Source organism: Meleagris gallopavo, chromosome 5 (genome assembly GCF_000146605.3).
Source record: "Meleagris gallopavo isolate NT-WF06-2002-E0010 breed Aviagen turkey brand Nicholas breeding stock chromosome 5, Turkey_5.1, whole genome shotgun sequence".
Taxonomy (NCBI): Eukaryota; Metazoa; Chordata; class Aves; order Galliformes; family Phasianidae; genus Meleagris; species Meleagris gallopavo.
In genome coordinates, this window is record NC_015015.2 from 7,840,012 (window position 1) to 7,860,594 (window position 20,583).

General features: G+C 41.4%; 1 protein-coding gene across 1 annotated transcript in view; it reads left to right on the top strand.

Annotated features, from left to right (window-relative positions):
- Positions 1 to 19,796, top strand: part of SCUBE2 (signal peptide, CUB domain and EGF like domain containing 2) — a 42,129-nt gene extending 22,333 nt beyond the window's left edge. The window contains exons 11-22 of the mRNA XM_031553363.1: positions 1,141 to 1,263; positions 1,723 to 1,839; positions 2,482 to 2,568; positions 3,274 to 3,378; positions 4,568 to 4,723; positions 5,064 to 5,267; positions 12,992 to 13,159; positions 14,764 to 14,925; positions 15,685 to 15,882; positions 16,675 to 16,827; positions 17,833 to 17,912; positions 18,430 to 19,796. Coding sequence (XP_031409223.1) covers positions 1,141 to 1,263; positions 1,723 to 1,839; positions 2,482 to 2,568; positions 3,274 to 3,378; positions 4,568 to 4,723; positions 5,064 to 5,267; positions 12,992 to 13,159; positions 14,764 to 14,925; positions 15,685 to 15,882; positions 16,675 to 16,827; positions 17,833 to 17,912; positions 18,430 to 18,582 — 1,706 coding nt within the window. The 3' untranslated portion in view covers positions 18,583 to 19,796. The remainder of the gene's footprint in view (positions 1 to 1,140; positions 1,264 to 1,722; positions 1,840 to 2,481; positions 2,569 to 3,273; positions 3,379 to 4,567; positions 4,724 to 5,063; positions 5,268 to 12,991; positions 13,160 to 14,763; positions 14,926 to 15,684; positions 15,883 to 16,674; positions 16,828 to 17,832; positions 17,913 to 18,429) is intronic.
- Positions 19,797 to 20,583: the final 787 nt, after the last annotated feature.

A 20,583-nucleotide genomic window follows, 5' to 3' on the forward strand; every position in this document is an offset into this window, starting at 1 on the left:
CTAGAGGAGGAAACAAATATCAAAAAACAGTGACAAATACTCTGATTACCACTGAGAAAATTATGTAGAACTGAATATATTCAGTTGGGCAAACTTTCTGGGACTCTTTGGGACTGACTGGGAATTCCATGGTGACGTCTTTGTAGTTCTATGTATGATTACCATAAAGATACTGGAGATGAGACAAGCAGACATCAGAGTGGATCTGAGAAGCAGAAACAGAACTTTGCATTTCCCTTTGTTGAAATTCATGAGATTCCTGTCAGCCCATTTCTCTAGCCAGTTGAGGTCCCTCTGAATAGTGGCACAACCATCTGGTGTATCAGCCACTCCTCCCAGTTTTGTATCATCTGCCAAGTCCCTGGGGATGAACTCTTGTCCCATCATCCAGGTTTAATGAAGAGGATAAATAGCATTGACCTCTGGGGTACACTGCTGGTAACTGGCCTCCAGATGGACTTTATGTCACTAATCTCAACCCTTCCAGCCCAGAAATTCAGTCGAAAGTCCAAAAGACTTCCTGAAAGTAGTAAAGGAGGGAACTGCCAATCCAGTTCCAACAGAGCTCAGGATTACACAATGGAAGTAATTTTCTGCATCAGCAAACAGCAGCGCACCAAGAGCAGTATGTTGTGTTGTTGGTAATTCCTCTTTCTCTATTGGCAGTTACTGAGCTGGGCAAGGCCCTGAAATTGGCCAGTTGGCCAGAAGGGGTGATGGTGATTATCCTCTTGATATTAAATAGAGTTCTGTGATTGACATCTCTGGGTGAACACTTAGTAGGATTCTCAGTATGAATCCTGTCTGTGTTATCTGTCTTTATTCCAAAACAGAAATATTAATTATCTAAATGCAGTGCAACACACAGTTGGTTTGTTCTCCTTTTCATTAATTTGTTAACGTATTGCTGAGACTGGATATATTTTTTTCTAACATGTGGTTTAAGAATCAACTCTCCCCAAACATTTGATTCATTTTGACATTCACTGAAAGATTTCCATGAAAACAGAGCTGTTTCAAGATGGATTTCCTAAGAGCTTTTCCAAACTCTACTAAGCAGTATTTTTTACACATTTATCTAGTGGTCTTAGAATGCAGTAGAAGTTACTTTCTAAATCTAGTACTTCCTTTCTTCTACAGACATAAATGAATGCAGCATCAACAACGGTGGCTGCCAACAGCTGTGTGTGAACACACCAGGAGACTATGAATGCCTGTGCCACTCTAACTACAAATTACACTGGAATAAAAAGGATTGTGTTGGTAAGGTGCCTGGCAAATGCATTATTGCTCCTGATGTGTCTGAAGGCCACGTGGTTGTAGTCAGATCTGAAATATTAGTCTGTCCAGTTAAGTGGTAGGAGTCTTTGTTCCCTGCATTCTGTTTCACTTTTTAATCAGGCATGATGGTACTGATGATGAAACTGGTAAAAACAAACAAAGTAAAAAATGCAAAAAAACAGGAGATACTTTGAGGGACTTTGATGTTCTTTCATATGCTTTTATCTATTTATTCCCTGTTGTTTCCCTGCATGAGAATGTCTGCTGATGGACACTGGGATCTTTCAGTGATGTTTTCTTGCTTTCCTTTTCTGTCTAAACAGCCTATTAATTGCATGGGTGCTCTCTGGTACCACCTGCATAAGAAGCTGCATACGCATTTCTTAGCAATGTGTGTATACATTCTACTTCTTCCATGAGTATTTGTTTTATCCTGTTTAGAGATAAAGGAGTCCTTTCCTGATAATATGTCACCCAAGGTATTGCTGCACTGCGTGAAGAGTGGCAGGAGTGATAGATGCTTCTTAAGCTGCTCTTCAGATGTTCGGATAGTTTCTGGTAAGTCCAAAGAACAACAACAACAAGGAAAAAAACCAGCAACTAAGCACAAAAGAGAAAAAAAAAGCCCAAGCATATGATTCTATAGATAGAGTAGCAAAACTCGTAACCGTCATGGATGCCCCAAGAAACAGATAATCAAGAAGGACTTTTCCTCTTTTAGTACAGATAAAGGGCTGTATCCCAGCCAGTGTTCCAGGAAAGCCCCCCTTTCCCTGTCCTTTATAGCCACTCTACCCTCAGATTCCTTCTCATGACAACCGTCTTTTTGAAACTGAAGAGGACAAGGCAGAATTCTCTGTGCTCCCTGGGCCATTCCTTAATTGGCCCTGAGAGCCACGGCTCAATGGCAGGGAGGCATTCCAGCCCTGCGTGGGGCCTGAGCTCTGCCTGCACAGTCCTTCCAGCCTCAGGACGCAGCACGCGGTCTCGGTTGGTGCTTTTGGGACGAATGATTCTTTCCTTCCAGAGTCTTTCTAATCACTTAGGGAAAGACAAACTATTGTCAAGTATTTTATGAATTACATGGCTGAAAAAGATGATGATGCAGATCAACAAATTAAGAATGCCTCTTATACGACAGGAGTCTTCAGTCTGTGCACAGAGCCTATGTCTTTACTGTCTGTATCATCTGTCTGTTAGGAACACAAGATGCCTACACTCTCACCTGTGGCAGCTCATCTCAACTTAAGAAAAAGCAGCAAAATACAAATGCATCCACTTGGCTGGGTAATTACTAGATTTACTGATGTATGATGTGACTGATTTCTTTCAGTAGATGACTGAAATAGAGGCATTCTGTTGGTTTTCTTTCTATTTTTCTGCTCCATTTTGCTCACTCTGTTTTCTTTCCTCGACTTTCTGACTGCAGATCATGATTGCAGTTGAGAGTTCCCCTTGTACTGCTTTATCAGCATCACCTGATCTAAGATTTAAGAATAAGGAAAGAGAAATGGACCAGCAGTGAAATGAACTGTGAGGCCAGCAGTACTGTGGCTCTTTTCAGACATCCAAACTGAAGGCATTGGTTGAGTTCTAGATTGAGTTATTGGACAGTGGAGTTTAGAAAGCATCTGAAGTTAAACAGATAAAGTGCTACTTTATATAAGCATAAACCACTTTCTGAACTAGTTTTGTTTGAAGTATCTCTTTTTATTTCAGAACATTTATTTGATTTTGCCCAGAAGCAGTTCTTGATTTGATCTTGTTCTGTCTCTCTTTTATTTTAAGTGAAATCCGTCACACTTTGTTCCAACTCCAGTTGAGAACCAGCTTCACAGCAATAATAAGCTGCTATCTCTTTAGATCCTCTGTGATGACCACTTTTCCCTTTATGTCAGTATATTTTTGATAACATCACTGTGATGTGATACTAGGTTTTTCCAAATTTTCCATTCCCTTTGTAAAATAACATATAATTGTTTCTTTCTGAAGATATTTCAACCATCAAGATAAGTGTAACCTTTAAATTAAATGAAGGAAAATGTAGTTTGAAAAAGACTGAGATGTTTCAAGAAGGCCTGGAACAGATGATACCAGGTATGAATATAAACGTGCAGGTAAGCAGGTTAGAGTCATATCTGTGGGGTTATTAAATGTTTCCTTGATAGGAAGCACGAAGAGGGCTGCAAACTTTCTATTCCTTACTGACTTCATAAATCACACTCCTTCCCAGCCAAGATTCTTGCAGTAGGTGTTTTAAGTGACAGGACTTTCCTCTGAATAACCTTAGAGTTTGCTAGGAAAGTTCTTCTTTTTTGTTTGTGTCACTGTCAGTAAATTTCCAGTAAAATCAGCCATACTTTTGTTCTTTTGATTTTGTCCTTCCCTTCCTTTCCATCCTTTCTTTCTCTTCTTTCCTTTATTGCCTGCTCCTTCCTCTCTGATGCCTCAGTGAAGATGCTCCAGGCCTCCTATGCTGACTTCATTGCTACAAGTTTATTCCTCTTTTCTTTTCCTCTTATACTTTAGCAGCCCCAGATGGACATAGTGAGGTCAGCTCTTTGTCTGTTCCAAGACAGAATGTACAAAGTCAGCAGGAAATGAGGATACTTAGGGGGAAAAAAAAGTTTCTTAATAATATGATGAATCAGCATGTCAGTTTGTTTGTCCTTAGAAGAGTAACAGTGATGAACTATGCTAGGTACTCCAGTGAAGAATACTTATTCCTGAACCAGAGCTTATTCTGAATGTTTTCTTTAACTAAATCTTGTTTCCCTCTTGGAGGATTTGAAAATGATCTCTAAGTGTCCTGTGAATGCAGCCACCACTTAATTTAAACACCATTATAAGCTAATGCATTTATGCATAATGCTTCATGTGTGTGCAGAATCGTTTCCCTCCAGCAGCCTGCCTGGTGCAGGCAGAGTTACAGTTTTAAGATGTTTTGCATGGTATAAAGGGAATTCACTGGAACCTGCTTAGCAAAATCCATGGGAAGCAGGCTGAGTGCAGCCAACCTCTAATCCTAGCACTGAATCATGCATGTCTCAAAGCCAGGGCAGCTCTAGGGGCTCCAACTCAAAGTACATCCATAGGTGCACTGCAGTCACGATTCTGCATGAGGTTACAGCCAGTGAGAAACTGGAGAAAATGTTTGTTTACTGGCACGTGGAGTGAGTCCTTTGCTCCCCTTGAAGTTTTGGTGATTAAATATGCACCGAAGACTAGCGAGTATCTAATAACATAGCTGGCCAAGCTTTTGCTTCCTTTAATTTTGTTCATACAGAGAGACATAACTCAGTAATGGAGAGCTTCCACTATGTAAACCTAACGTGCAGCTCTGGCAAGAAAGTCCATGGAGACCTCAGTAGACTACCAGCAACCAGAGAGATTTTTATCACTGCGGACTTTGAGCTTGAAACGAACCAAAAGGAGGTGACAGGTTGGTTGGAAAATAATCCAAGGTGCGATTTGAAGCTTCTTATGGTTTGCTTCTTAACTTCTGTATTTTTCACTTCTATCTTTATGCAAAGTGATAATAAAAAGTATCTCCTGTTTTGAAAACGAATTTTCACGCTTCAAAAAGAGCTGAGAGATGGGGATGGTTTCTAAGATCAAAGAGCTGCCCATGGATTAAAGTCTTCTGGTTTAATTTTCTTGAAGCCCACTGGTTTTGTCCATTCCATAAGACTTGTTCACAAAAGCTGTATTCTCAGTGAGTGGCAGTGGGTGGACTTTTGTGCTTAGTCACTTCTTCAGGTTTCACCCTTGGTACTTTTCAGATACGTGTGATGTGCGCTGTGCCCGAAAAAAGACAGAGAAGAGGTTCCGTAAAACCATTCGAACCTTACGGAAGACAGTCAACAGGGACCAGTTCCGTGTCCGTGTCTCTGGCATGGACCACGAAGTGGCCAGGAAGTCTCTCAAGCTGTCAGAGCCACAGCAGTCATGTGGTGTGGGACAGATGCATGTGGGTAGCAGATGTGGTAAGTGAGTGTAAATTAGGAACGAACCATTGTGAGGTTTTGCTCAGATCTGGCAAGTGTGGAGGCATCCTGGAGGCTCCTCCAGGAGACAGGAGGGCTGTGTGGGGTGTAGTAAGGCGTACTGTTTGTGCTAGTGATAAGTGTGTCTGTGTGTTTATTGCTGGCAGTTGCTGTAGTACAATGGAATAAGTGCTCAGCACAGTGTACTTTGTTGTGAGTGATGCAAAACCTACGGAAAACTCAAAGGTAGAAAACCTGAGGGCTTAACAGCGGGCACCGTTGCCTGGGGATCACCAGTGTTACTTATAAAATACTGCATTTGCCATCCATAACTCTGTGTTTCTAAACTTGTGAACATTTCATATCTTGCTGACTATTTCTCTTTGCTGGTTAAGCTCTGATTCTCAGAGAATCTTCATGTCAGAGTTACAATTTCACAGAGAAAAGGGGTTTTGTAGGCCAGAACTGAGAAAAAATCTCAATTATCATGACACTAAAGGGCACCGCCATAGTGAAACCCACAATAAATACTTCCAAAGCACAAAAGTTAAGGAGAAGGGTCAGATGTTGTCTTAACAGGGGTCTAACAGCCATGACAGCTAGCTGAGGCTGCATAGGGTGTGTAGCATGTAAGTGGTTTTGTGAATCAGCAAGCCTTTAAAACGCTTGTCAGACTGAATTAGTACCTCTTCCAGCAGCATCCCACTCAGGCTTAGGATAGATTTTCCTATCTAGTTTTGCTAACTCTGGAAAAACTTGAATGCAAATAACAGAAAAATGCTTTTTTTTGCTTGTTTAAAACATCTATTTAGGGGAATTAGTTGGGAATTCTATCAGAAAGAGCTGTGCATTATGATATAATTTTTTGTAGCATTATAATAAGCCTGAAAAACTTTGGAGCCTTCATCATGCTGAGGTTAGGTAGATGTTTTCAAGCTGTTGTGTCTGATGCTGCAGGAGTGGTTTGAAAATGTCTCTGCCTCAATCTGTTGTATGGAGTACAATGCTTTCAAGCACATCTATGACTTAATCTGGAAAAAAATCAGCAATGAGTAAACTAAAAACACTACAGGTAGATGCACCCAGAGAAAACATCATCTTTGCTTTTGTCCTCAACTAATGTGAGTTACAATTAGGAATTGGAACAACAGGGAAACGATTATTTTTTTAGGTAGCCACAGAGCCAATTTATTTTCTCATTACTGATGAGCTGCTTACGTGGCACTTCTGTGCTAGTTCAGAGAGCAAGGGACCTTCTGGAGAAGGTCAGTGGGATAGCCTGTCTGTGGCAAAAGCAGCCAGAGACACTGAGCATATGAAGACAAGTGTTTTGAAGAGGAACTTGCAAAGGTCCAGACTCTCGTTTTGCTGAAATGGTGCCACGGTTCATCCTCCACATCTTGGCGGGGTCTGATGGGAGCACTGAGTCCTGTAAGATATGATTCCCCGAGGGCCTTATGCCTGAAAACGTGCGATTGCCAAATTGATCTTTTTTTCTTTAGCTGAGTGATTCAAACTACGTCCTTCTGCAGATCTGCTGTGATCAAATAGGGTGGAGCCTCCCCAACACCTTTTACTTGAATAGATGCTAACATCTCTCTTCTCCGCTTTAATGTTCTCCACCTATTTGCATTAAGCTTACGGAAACCTGGTACCTTTGAAACCTCTCCACGTCTTTTGTCACATTGCTGGAAGCTAAACTGAAAGTTTGCTGGTTGCTGAGGGAACATAAGAGTACATGCAGAGGCAGTGCTATTACATATGCCTCATTTCCTTACAAAAACCAATTGTGTTGGTAAAGCAATGCTGGGCGACTGCTGCTGCTATCTGACTGCTGGTCAGAAGGAGCTGAGAAATAGAGCGGGGAGGTGGGAAAGAAACGAGCTCCTGGGTGTGTGTGAGAGCAGAATTTTTTTCCTTTTGTTTTGATCTGACTGTTCTGCAGAGCTGCTGAGAGCTACTGGGAAGGCGGTAGCCTTCTGTATCCAAGCATGGTAATGATTCTGGTGTGAAAGTGACTCTATAGCAAGAGATACTGGGTCAGCAGATGAACCCAGTGCTACTGGGGCATGTGTTCTCAGGACAGGCTGTGAACTTTGGCAAAGGGATTTTACTCAGTCTGACCAGAGAGGCAGAAAGCAGTGGTGGAAAAAAAATATGGCTAGGGACTAACAAGTCTTCTGTGATCCATATAGTGAGTGGAGTGCAGTTCACTGTTTTTCAAATATGTGTTTTAAAACAAGATATTTGGAATCTGTCCGGGTAAATACAGCTTTATTGAATCAGACGGTCTTGTTCTGGCCCTCCGTCTGCAGTAGATTTCTACTGACACAGCACTGTCTGTAACGTTCATTGAATCTGAGCAGTGTAAGAGGGGAAGCCTGCCCAGTGCCTGCTCCGACCCACTTGTCTCAGGTAACTGGGGCTGCATTTGCTTTCACTTCAGCTGAAATGGTACTTTTCCTGGTTTTCCTGCTTTAAGTCCTGCTGACCATAGTGGGACATGCTGCAGAACAGAAGATCTAGAAAGACACCAGGAACGGATTAGAAGTAATCATCCTTAATGGGCTGAGTGGTTACACATTTGTCTGCTGTTCTTTTAACAGCTGTTGATAGTAAAAGAGAATTCACAGTGGATTCCAAGGAGTGGTGTATTTCATTTCAAGTTTGCTGTTCAGCATCAAGTCCTGTTCAGACTTTTCTGACGCCTTTATGCCCCAGATGTTGTAGTTTCCTACCCTGTGTGCTCAGTGCCAATGAGGAAGCATATTTAGTAATGGCTCATTAATTCTGTGAAGTCCTGAGAATGACCTACATGGAGCAGCCCACTGTAGGTCTCTATTAATGTGTATCACGGGAAATGGAACCTGAATCAACCTTCCCAGAGAATTCTGGATTCTCATAGCAGAGTGTGTGTCTTTCCACACTGCAGTAAATCTTATCATAAAAGAACTTGCCTGTTTGATTGGTGGTGCTTCAATACTGGACCATCTGAGGATGCTGGAAGTGTTGTGTGCTGCTTTGAGAGCAGATTTGTCTTGGAGGGGAATGAGGTTTTCATTCACCAATCAGGCTACAAGTAGTTATTCTTCAGTATGAGCTAGAGTTGAAACATGTGGCCAAAGACTAACTCTTCAAATACTGACAATTCCTTGTCATAATCTGATTAACAGTGACATCCATACAGAAAGAGAAGAAAAAGATAGCTACTGTGGGCCTTCTGGTATTTTCCACTGAGGGAGAAGCAACAAGCAATTCATCTGTTTTTTCCATCACTTAAAGTGCTGTCATATGTTGATTGTGCCCCATGGAGCTGAAAGTACAACTTTCTGTGTTTAGTATTTTTGTGTTCCCTGTTCATTGCAGGGGAGTTGGATTAGATGGCCTTTAAGGGTCCCTTCCAAGTCTAAGGATTCTATGATACCTGTGTTAGATACATTAATGTTTTAATAAATGAAGTGAGACAAATGAAAGTAACGTTCCCTGAACTTGCTGAGTAGAAGGATATGTCAGCACAACATTGCTGCAGTTACAAAGGGATTAATCCAAAGAGCTGCCTCTTAAGGGAACAGCAAGCATGAAAACAGCAGTGGCATAGGTACTGCTCTGATATCTGCAGCTTTATCTTGTGTGGGAGATGCTGATGCCTTTCTCTGCTCACCATCCAGCAGTTTTGTCCCCTTAGTTTAGAGGATGCAGACAAAATGTTAACAAAATAGTCTCAAAGCTTAAATGTGGTAAGATGCTGACACCATGGAAGTATGATGAAAGATACAGAAAGAGGAAAGTGCTGACTGCCGTTGCAGTTGTTGCAATTGGTAGTTGTATTTCCACACAATGGAGAACTGAATTGCATTTATTTTTTATATTTTTATAAAATTGACAAGAAAAAAATAAATGATTAAATGTCAGAGTGCCTTTTGCTTGTTAGCCTGCTTGCAACCATAGGTTTAAGACACAAATCCTTAAGACATAACTGTCTCATGTGCCTTAAGTGTGTGAACTGCTACAATACAATAACATAAGGATGAGGTTTCAGAATTGATTTGTGCCTGTTGTCAGTAATTATCCTTATAAAGTCAAGGCGTGATTCTTAAGAAAATGGTAAAATGGTGGATCATGACCTCCTTTATAAGGTTCACCTTCTTATCCACTGAAATACTACAGCGTTTGTCTAGAGGAGCAAACACTCAAAGGCCAATGATCTGAAAAGGGAGGAAGAGCCTCTAAGTGTCTTTGTAACCCTTAATCCCGGTTCCCTGTGCCCCCTCTTCTTTTCTTTTCTTGTTTTTGCATCAGAAAAGCTTTCACTCTTTCTTTTTTTTTTCCTTTCCCCCCTTAAAACAGCTGCATGAGATTCAAGACCAGTTTTTTAACGGGCATTGAAGGCCGACAAAGACAGTGGCTGCAGAAGTGAAGTCTACTAGAGGCAATTGGTTCTTTTGTTCATTTGGAGAAAAACAATCCGGTTTCTGAAAAAAGCCAGCAAGGGGGATTCTGATTTATGCCATTATTTGCACATCCTCAGATCTTGTTTTGAGTGCGTATTTCCCATGTGTCAGGAGGGAGAGACACTGTGCAGCTTCTAGTTCTGTGAAACTCCTAGAGGTTCATAGGCATTTTTAGTTTCATTGAAACAAATGCTGTGAGAAGTTTGAACTCAGTTTTATTTTGTTTTTCAGAGAGGGTTCATTTGTGCCAACCTAACTTCGTGAACAGTCCTGCAGGTTTCTGTGGGATGATATCTGTGGTACTGATGTATTGTCCCCACAGTTAACAATACTGTAATTGAACCTAACACCAAGTCTGTCTGTTATGCTGAACTGAGTCTTGGTGAGTGCAATGAGTCTCTAAACATGCTTTCCTCATTAGCCCTGCTCTGTGTTCCAGTGGCATGATGTGCCTGGACTGGGTCTCCTCTCTGGGGAGGAACCGGGAGCAGTTTATAGGGAACGCATCTGTGGCTCAGATTGTCTGGGGAGCTGTGCTGCTTAGGAAAGCTTGGGTTGAGATAGTAGAGTAAAAAAAGCCAATGTATTTCTTAGACTATAAACCATAAAAAGGTGTGGTGTATCCTAGTAGGCCTCTCCATCTAGATCTGAGCTCCCTAATCCCAGAAGCCACAATCACAAATGCTAACTAATAAACCAGTGACCTTTGTTGTGAAAGCAGCCAGCGTTCCTGTCACCCACCCTGTCTTAGAAGGCAGCTTCATGTGCTAGGGCCCTGACAGCAAGTAATTTCTGAGCAGGGGGTGGCTAGCACCTCCTTCCTGGGGTCATGTTATCATACAAACCAGAACTCCATGGACAAGCCAATTGGTTGTCCAGTGGGACTGACTCTTCTGCTAGCCTGGCTTGTCTGCCAGCAAGCTGCTGCTGCCTCAACATGCATTCTTATTTTTCAGTAGTAATTTCTACAGAAGGATCTACTACTTCAGTAGTTTCACTGCTTGGCCTTCTGATTTAATGTTGAAGCCACAAATGCAAAATGTTAGTGAACTGATATTTTTTATTGTTGCTAGTTAGCTGCAGTGTGGGAACGTACTATGATGAGGAATGAGAAAGCTGTTTGATGCCCTAATAGAACTCACCAGGATGAGGAAGCACAAATAACTTGTGACTCTTGCCCCAATCCTCAGAATCCTGGGAACCAAAAATTAGCTGGAACTTGCAGTGTGTCCCAGTATGGTGGAAGGGCACAGAAACAGACCCTTTGATGCTTCTGTCCCTTTTTTCCCTTGCTCTCAGACTTCAGTTGTGCAGTGCCTGTAAGGGTGTTCAGGGTCTCACTGATGTCCAAGGAGAACCTTTAGGTTTTACTTACTCAATGCAAATTTCCAAAAATTATGGACTTTGCTGAATGATTCTGAAAAATTTTAAATTAATTCACTCTTATACCACAGGAAGCTTTACAATTTTACAGCGTGAGCTTTCAAGGAGATGCAGAGGTAAAGTTGTCAGAAGAGAACTGATGGCATAAGTTCTCAAATGTAACATTTTCACATAAATGATGAGGATTTGGTTCTTTCCCAGGCCTGGGACACATTTCCCTCTTAAACAGCCTGGACTCAGAAAGTTCAGAAAACAGTTTTAAGGTGGAATTTGTATGACTTTATATGTATCAGTGCAAAGTAGTGTTCTGTTCAAAAACAAAACAGCAGCAACAAGCCCAAAACACACGTAAACAATCTGAACTTCATGCATGATCAAAATGAAGGGAAAAAGACAGAGGGAGGGGACAGAGCAGGCAGACAGCCTCCAGTGAGGATACTTGGTGGGTGGATTGCCTGTAGAACCAAAGAGCTTTTGTGGGGAAAGAGATTGTCACTGATCTTTTCATTGCCTCTTGGTTCCTGAAGCCAGTAGCTGTATCTCAAATTCACCCTTAGTAACCTTGATTGCATCTCCTCATCACAGAATTGTAATTGTCTTTCCTTACCTTACTGGGATTGTTGCAGTGGAAGCTTTACTTCATCCATTTTTTGTTAAGTAGCACAAGGAGTGATGAGTGTTCTGTAGAAATGTTTATAAAATGAAGAAAAGCTTGGGAGTACATGAATGTGTGTACTTACGAGAGCAGACTTGATGTGTGGTGGAAAAACTTACAGTCTCCTTCTGCACTAGTTTTCATTGATAAGCTATGGAGCATTGCTTAATTCTGCTGTATTTTATTATCAAGTGAAGGAAAAACACAACTCCACTCTTCTTATCAGCAATAAGCAAAATTCTTAATCACTGATCATGACTGGTAGATAATGCCCTGCTTGTTGTTAGTCATATATCCTGAAATGAAGCCAAGGCCAATTTAACTTCCTCACAAAACAGCTATTCACTGAGTGATTTATTGGAGCTATAAACTAAAACTAACAGTTTGTTATTGTAACAGGTCTTTTAAAGGACAGAATTTTTCAGCATGGCTGAACAACTGCAACACTATTTTGTACCTTCAAGAACAGGGTGATTATTAAATACTGGAACTGAAATCAGTTCTTTTGTGAAAAGTTTCAAACACAGATTTTGTAAATACCCGTAAGTATTCCTGGGTTTATTGGATAATATCATGCTGTGTTCAAGTAAATTCAGTCTAGTTAATGTTATCTAAGCATCATACAGAACACAACTATCCAGTGCACAGGTGATCATTATCCAAGAATCACTATTGGCAAGAATATTTCTGCTTTAAAAGTCACATCTGATGCTTAGTGAATTTGCACAATTCCTGGTTGCACTTGAGCTTTTAGGACAATTTAGTAACCTCAGCAGGTATGAAGTACAGCAGCTCACTAATTACTAACATGGAAATACTTTTAGAAATCTGGAAGTACATTTTTGATGTCTTAATTTCAGTATTTATTTTTTCTTTTAGCAAGGGTCTGAGAGTTCTTTAGAAAGAAGAGTTAATTTCTATGTTATTGCTCTGTACAGATTAACAGAAAGCACTGGAAAGGCTTAGTGCCCAGCGTAGCCTTGCAACAAAGTGTGAAGGCTGCTCCAGTCCACCAGAATTCACCAGCACCAGAGGTTATCAGTGTTCATGTCAGATATGCAGCGTACAGTGTATGTGTTGAGTTCTTTCTGTCATTCATATTCTGTTCTGAAACCTTGGTCCTTATGGTTAAAGAGGAAAGCAGTTGCACAGTGGAGTTTTAGGTCCTGTGTAGGTTCATTGCTTATCTCTGTTATAGTGTGTGAGTTGAAGCTCCTGTGTGCTTCTTTCTGTAGATCAGTGCTCTCCAGGTGAATATTCCTCTGATGGTTTCAAGCCCTGTTTGCCGTGCCCCATTGGAACATACCAGCCTGAAGCTGGGCGAGTGTCCTGCTTCCCCTGCGGAGGGGGTCTGGCAACAAGACACAGCGGTACATCCTTGTTTCAGGACTGCGAGACCAAAGGTAAGACCAAGAGTTGGTGAACTCTACTGCTCTGATGGAAAAGCTGTGCTGCTGCTGCTACATGCAGGACGTTTCAGTAAAGGTCGCTCTTCCAAGGATCTCTTCTTCCAGCTGTCCTAGAGTTGGTGGGCTTGGTCTGTCTGCAGGGAAACTCAGTAAAGCCTCAATTATTTTTACAACTGACTTTTACACAAGACTTTAGGAGAGACTGAGAGATGCGTGAAAGTTGGTTAATGAAGTGACTGATGTGAGAAGAGTTTGATATGAGAGAAGAGTAATAAGAAGATTTCCCGAGAGAAAATTTGGACCGTTATACTGTATTGATGTTTTGGGTTTAAGTAGTGACTTCAAACTGTGTAGGAGGGAACTGCAGCTCTGAAGTGTAAATAAGAAAATAATTTTTCATGTTAATGATGGCTAAAAAGCTAACTACAAAGCTGTTATTCATCTTAACTATGCAGTACTTCAAATGATCCTCTAAACTTGAGTGCTATGGAGCTGCCATGCGATCTGCTCCCAAGGTTTTCCTCCAGGAGTGGAAAATCAAGGGGGGGGGATCAGACCTTTAAGAATGAAGAAATTTCTTGTGTTTTATTTATATAAAAAGTAGAAACGTGAGAGCTTTGAGGCTGTCTGAAAATGTTGATGAAAAATATGTACCCGTGGAAAAGATGAAATGTTAATGATTATAGCTCAATGTCTTAAAACACGGATAAAAGAACATTATTTACATCAAGATCACCAAGAAAAAGTGTTAATAGCAAATCTACTGTAACTGAATAGAAATAAGGGCTAGATATATGGTCCTGATAGAAACATTTAGTGGTGGTTTGAATAAAGAAATCTCTCTTGTGTCAAAGACATTTACTGCTGAAAACTGCAATGTAGTAGATGTATCTTGCAGCAGGGTTGAAGAATTACTGATAGTAAAGTGATAGTTCACTGATTTCTCCAATGAACTGATTTCTTCAATGAAGAGTCATTAAATATTGTTTTGTATTTGATTTTGCAAAGTTACAGTGCTAAAAAAAAAAGAGAAGAGTAAATACTTTGGACTTGATTTTAGTTCTATTTAACACAAACAAAAACAGGTCTGTAAACAAGGCCCAGTTTTCAAATTAGAGTATTCAAAGAATTTTTTGTATCAACTAGAATGAAGAGCTCATGGTTTTGCGTGTGGCCACATGAGATGTGGAACTGCAGGGGCAAAAACTGTTTGGAACTTGTGTTTGAAGTGTTTTGAATTATGGAGTGGCAGTAGATCACATAGGGAAGGACTCCAAACTGAGCTGCTGGAATAAAAAACAAGGGTAGTTATATGGGAGTAAGCAGATCCTGAAAGGAACAGAGAGGGGGAAAAAAGAAAAATGAGAGCCTGTGCAGCACAGAAAGCTACATTTTAAAGGCAACGTAATAAATTATTCAGAAGTTAAGCTGAGCTGAGAGAAGTAAACTTGTCAAATGATGCAGAAGGAATAGGAAAAGATTTGTTTGTAGTCTTATGAATGAAAAGAAACAAGATGGGGATGGAGTTGAGAGTGAAGATAGTATATGGCTTGTGCTCCTGACTTGTTAATCATGCTGCCTATTTAAATACTCCCCAGTTCAGTGTTCACCTGGTCATTTCTACAATACGACAACTCATCGGTGTATTCGCTGCATGGTTGGGACGTACCAGCCTGAGTTTGGACAGAATTACTGTATTTCTTGCCCTGGAAATACCACAACAGATTATGACGGATCCACAAATATAACACAGTGCAAAAGTAAGTATAGCAAGATAGGTTTTCATCATCTGTCACAAATGAAAGGACTGGGCGATCAATATTCAGAGTGGCCTTAAGGGCAAAATATACAGGGAGCTTGGAGAGAAAGCAGTGGTGTTGGTCTTTTTTTGCTGCCTGCTTGCATCTCATCCCGCATAACTTACTGAAGTTCATGGGAGACCATTTCTGCAGACTGGTTTTATTATTCCTGAGAGGGTGAATGATGGTTGTGTCTTGGTGTTGGGTCACCCTGGGTCATGCTGTTAAATCTTCTCTCCCAGTACACAGCAGAACAAGTTTGTGTTCTTGGCACCTTGATTTATTTCCTTTTTACCTTTTTACTTGCCTGTGGCCTGGTCACTAGTACCTGCTGTATTAAATGAGGATAATCTATATTTTGCAAAGGCTGCCCAGGGAGGTGGTGGAGCCACTATCCTTTGAGGTGTTCAAAGAAAAGAGTAGATGTGGCAGTGAGGGACATTGTTTAGTGGGCATGGTGGTGGTGGGTTGATGGTTGGGCTAGATAATCTTTCTGATCTTTTCCAGCCTTAATGATTCTATGATTCTATAATTTCTTAACATCAATTAAACCATAAAGGCAGAAGTGAAGCTTGTTGAAAGAAACTGCATCAGATATAGACAGAAAAGTTTGTGTGTGCTGTCAATCATTTACTGCCTCTGAAAGCATCTGCATGAAGATCTGAAGGATGCCCTCACTTTATCTGGTCATATATGCTGTTTTGGTTTGTTTTTTTTCAGATAGGCAGTGTGGAGGTGAACTGGGAGATTACACTGGGTATATTGAATCACCCAATTATCCTGGGGACTATCCTGCAAACACTGAATGCACTTGGAACATTAACCCACCGCCAAAACGCCGCATTCTGATTGTGGTTCCAGAAATATTTCTGCCAATAGAAGATGAGTGTGGGGACTACCTGGTGATGCGAAAAAGCTGTAAGTCTGAAATGGATGTTGAGGCACATGGTACCTATCTCAATGTGCAACACAGGCTTCTCACATGCATTGCTGTTTGCAAAAATTAAATGTAGTGCAACTGTCCTGTACTTAAGAGTAGAGATCTCTGTAAATAGCAGTTGGGAAATTCTATTTGGCAGTGCTGCTCAGGTGAAACGGGAGAAATATTCTTAAGAAGGGGTAGATGATTCAAGCCAACTAGTCATGGATCATGCAAAACAGTTTTAGCCTGGGATTGGACGAGGGGATGCTTGCTGGTCTCTACGGTGCTTGATTTGTGCATAAATAACTTCAGTTTCTAGAATGAGCACATCCTTCAAGCAGTAGACTGTTTTTGTGTTGTTTTTTTTTTTTAGAGGAAGAAAAAATATTTCTGGACTAAGAAGCTAGTCATTGGTGGCTTGCCATCCCTTCTTTCCCCAGAGAAGCTGTGGAGGTGTTCATGGTCAGGTTGGATGAGGACCTCAGTATCCTCATCTAGTTGGTGGCAATTCTGTCCACAGCAGGGGGTTGGAACTGAGTGGGCTTTTAGAGTCCCTCCAACCCAAGCTGTGCTATGATTCTATGATCCACTGATGGCCTGCCACAATATAAGGAGGGTTGTTTGTTTTGTTTTGTTGTTTGTTTATTTTGTTTGTTTTAGCAGTAGCATGCATTTCTTGTCATGGTAATTTAATCTAATTCGTATACACCTACTAGCATAAGGCATTGTCAAGTAACTGCCTATTGTGTTTTTATTGTTTTTTTTGTTTGTTTTGTTTTGTTTTAAAGCTTCTTCCAACTCAGTGACCACCTATGAAACCTGTCAGACCTACGAACGCCCAATAGCTTTCACTTCTAGGTCTAAGAAGCTGTGGATCCAGTTCAAGTCGAATGAAGGGAACAGTGCCAAAGGATTCCAAGTTCCTTACGTAACGTATGATGGTAAGTGGATGTGAACAGCTGAATGTGTGTGGAGCGGTGCAGCTGTAGCAGTGCAGAACTCCTTGTGGGCTCCTTGACCTCACTAAGAAGCAGGGTAACCCAGTGCTCTCAGCAGTTCACTGGTAGAGCACTTCCAGTAGCTCTTTTATTTTATAGCTAAGTTAAGGATTGCATTACAGTCTTAAGTGCAATCATATTTCCAGCCTCTCACAAACCTAACCAAACAGCTGAGATTCTGGGCTTTGACTTGCAAAGGCAAAATGCAGAGCTTAGAGCCAGCATCCGGGTTTTACATACTTTTATGCCTTCCCAGCTCTGGGTTACTTTGGGTAGCAGATTGCTCCCAGTTAAGAATTGGTCAGAGCCCAAAATACCTCTGTGATTGATTGTGTTGCTGATATCAGATGTAATTTGGTATCAGAGAGGTCACTGTCTGCATCCACGTTCTCTCGTATTTTGCTCCTGAATCTTACAAGCTGATTTAGAGAAATGTTTTAGTGAAGCAGTGGTGGTTGTAGTGGAGGAGAAACATATCTGTTCTTGAAACTCTGGCTGTTCTGATCCTTGTGAGAGACATCAAGAGAGAGACTGGAGCTGAGGCTTTGTCCTTCAGCATGAGTGATGTGATTGTAACGTGGCATATCTCTGTTCATGCTGGAGTAGTGAATGAGTGCCCCTCCATGGTGATCTGTAGAGTTTCATTAACAGTGGGTAGTTTTTAGGTGATGCTTTTCCTTTTGAAGCTTTTTGAGTTCTGATTGGCCAGGGAATTTGCCTTTTAAGAAAGCTTCCTCTTACCTTTTTTCTCTTATAGAAAGAAGTCTAGAATGGGTTGTGGGTATTTGCAGATAAGTTCCAACAGTGCAGCATTGGAATAACTGCTGATATGAGAGCCAAATACCACTGGTTCTTTCTGGGGGTAGGGCTTCATTGTATAGCCAAGGGAGGTATCAAATATGGCAATGAAATGAACATGCAAAGGACTCTCTTGTGCATTCTCAATAGAGGATTATCAAGAACTAATAGAAGACATCGTTCGGGATGGTAGACTTTATGCATCTGAAAATCATCAAGAAATACTTAAGGTATGTTCCTTCCACTAAAATGTTGCTTTTGAATGAAAATGACATCTACATGCTAGAAAGGTTGTCTCCTGCTCTGCACCTGATCTGCTCCTTGGTGCAATAGACACCTGCCGCTTTGGTAGGTGGGTAGACTGAGTGGATGTCATTCCAGGTAGACTTTTCTTTTGCTGGATATCAGCTCCAAGGTGCTATAGTTTTTTGTGGGCTTGGATTTTGGGTTTTGGTGTGTTATTATTTTTTTTTTAATTGGTTGGTTCAGTTCTTGTTTTGTTTTTCTTTGCTGTTTCTGGACATATGAGAAAGGAAGAAATCCTGTTGCTAATTAAAATAAATGTGAAATTCCAGTCATTTTCCAGGAGCCTGAATGTCAGCTTTGCTCTACTGGTCTGTGAGCTCCTAAGACATTTTTACTTGGAAAGTAAAAAGTCTATAATCTTTTACCAGTCATTAAAGCTTTGGTGATATTGACCCTAATTTCCCCGTGGAATTACTGTAAAATCTGCTTTCATTTTTCTAGGACAAGAAGCTGATAAAAGCATTGTTTGATGTGTTGGCACATCCGCAGAACTACTTCAAGTACACAGCCCAAGAGTCAAGAGAGATGTTCCCAAGATCCTTCATTCGGCTCCTGCGCTCCAAAGTTTCCAGATTTTTGAGGCCTTACAAATAGCTGGCACTGTCCTTAAAATACTAACCAGCCCTTGGCATGCACAGAGGGGTTGTGGTAGGTGGGCCTGCTTTCTGTGCTGTACACACTGGCAGAGAGACTCTGGGGAAGCTTGCCAGCTCCATTCTTGGGAGTGTTTGGTTTTCTCAGCTAATATAAATATTTTGTTGAGCAGAGTTTTGATTCCTTTCCAGATAATATCTTTTGGGTACCAAGGATAATTCATGGATCTGCAAATTAGAGACTGACCATAATTTCTGTAACTGAATGGTGCCAAGCAGACGTTTGAGAGCTCTGCCCTGATGCTTCATTCGTAACTCCAAGAGCTAATGAGGACAGACAGGCTAAGTGGTGCGGTTTGGGTTGAAATTTGGGCTGCCATTACTGCATATTACCTCAACAAAGCTGGGTTCATGCGAAAGTGAGAACAAGTTTGATGTCTCTATTAACATTTGCTGCAGAGGAAATTCAGAGCTAAGATTGAAATGATTTAATCCAAGCCAGTGAGTCCAAGAATTGCAGAGTATGTATTTTTTTTCTCCAAACTATGTGTTGTATGAAGCACGAGCAAAGGGTTGAATATTAGCTCAAATGCTCTGGGTCTGGATCACCTTGTGTTCATGCTAGTGAACTGATAATCTACTGGTTTGAGTGGAACGATACCAGGACATCAAAGAAACGGGAAGCAGACCTTGATCCTCTGGATACCTCCAATTTGGACTGACTGCAAATGCTACAACAGAACAAATTCTGGGCTAAATTCCAATTCTCTCTCCTTGTGCATAGGCCTGGGACAGATCATGTATTGGCTTTTCCAAGTAGTACAAAATTCTATCCTCTGAATACCTGCAGCTGAGCATAAACTCCAAATGCAGTCTTTGCATAGACGGTGTTCTTGTATGTCATGATTTACAGCTGTTTAAGGTTCTTAATCTCCTATGATTCTGTGATTCTGATTCTTACATGACCCTCAATCCTCATACCCCTTACCTTGTCTGAGCACCTTGCAATGGCCTTGTAGAGCAGAGGAGGGCTGCTTTCCCTTTCTTGTTGGAGAGAAGCAGATCTGTGAAAATTTTTTTCAGCCAGACTACAGATGCAGCTTTTTATGCTGTTCGAGACTCCCAAATTCTGTAATTCTCCTCAGCTTGTGCTTCTCATTCGAGCAGAGTATTCTGAAAGAGCCCGTGATGAGAAAAATGTTGATCAAAACGTTTTTTATTGTCTTAGTGTTGTTCTGTCCACTTTACTATTACATCACTTTCCTCTGGCCATGCAAACCACTTCCTCAGTGTAATGCACCTTCTGGGCATTCTGTCTTTAAGGAATATGGCCTCAGTCCCTTTTGCTTGAAGATGGACTTAGGACTGGTATCTTTCTCGACTGTTCTCTGGCAGTGCTCTGAGTGGCACAGTGCCCACTGGTGATTTCTGTCTGCCCCCTCAGGAAAGATACTGACATTTTGCAGTGTGGCCAGGACAAAAGCTCCCTTTTCAGTTGTGAGCTTGGATCTCCCTAGTTTTCACTGCACTTGTACGTGGTATTTAACTGTTGTATGTGAATAATACCACATCCACAGTGTGACAGATGAAATTCCCATGCAGAGCCGGAATCAGAATCCTTTCCCTACATTGTTAGGGTGAATGAACACTACCAAATGAACCTTGCTGAATTGCCATGCTGCAGATGCTCCATGTGGTGGCATGTGAGACAGTGTGGCCTTTCATATGGTAAAGACATGTCCTGATCATGGCATGAAGGGAAAGGGCAATAGCGTTACGCCACTGACACCATGTTGCCCAGAAGGAATTGCTGTGGTCTGAGAGGAAGAGGGAAGTTGCTTGTGTTGCTGCCAAGAAGGAGAGCTGTGTCCTAGCTGGCTTTCTTGGGCTTCTGCTCTGGCTCAGGTATCTGTGGCACATTGGTGAGTCCCTGTTGCAGGGATGGGGCTGTCAGACCTGTTGCAAAGGGAGCAAGTGAGGCTGAGGGACGAGAGGGGAGGCG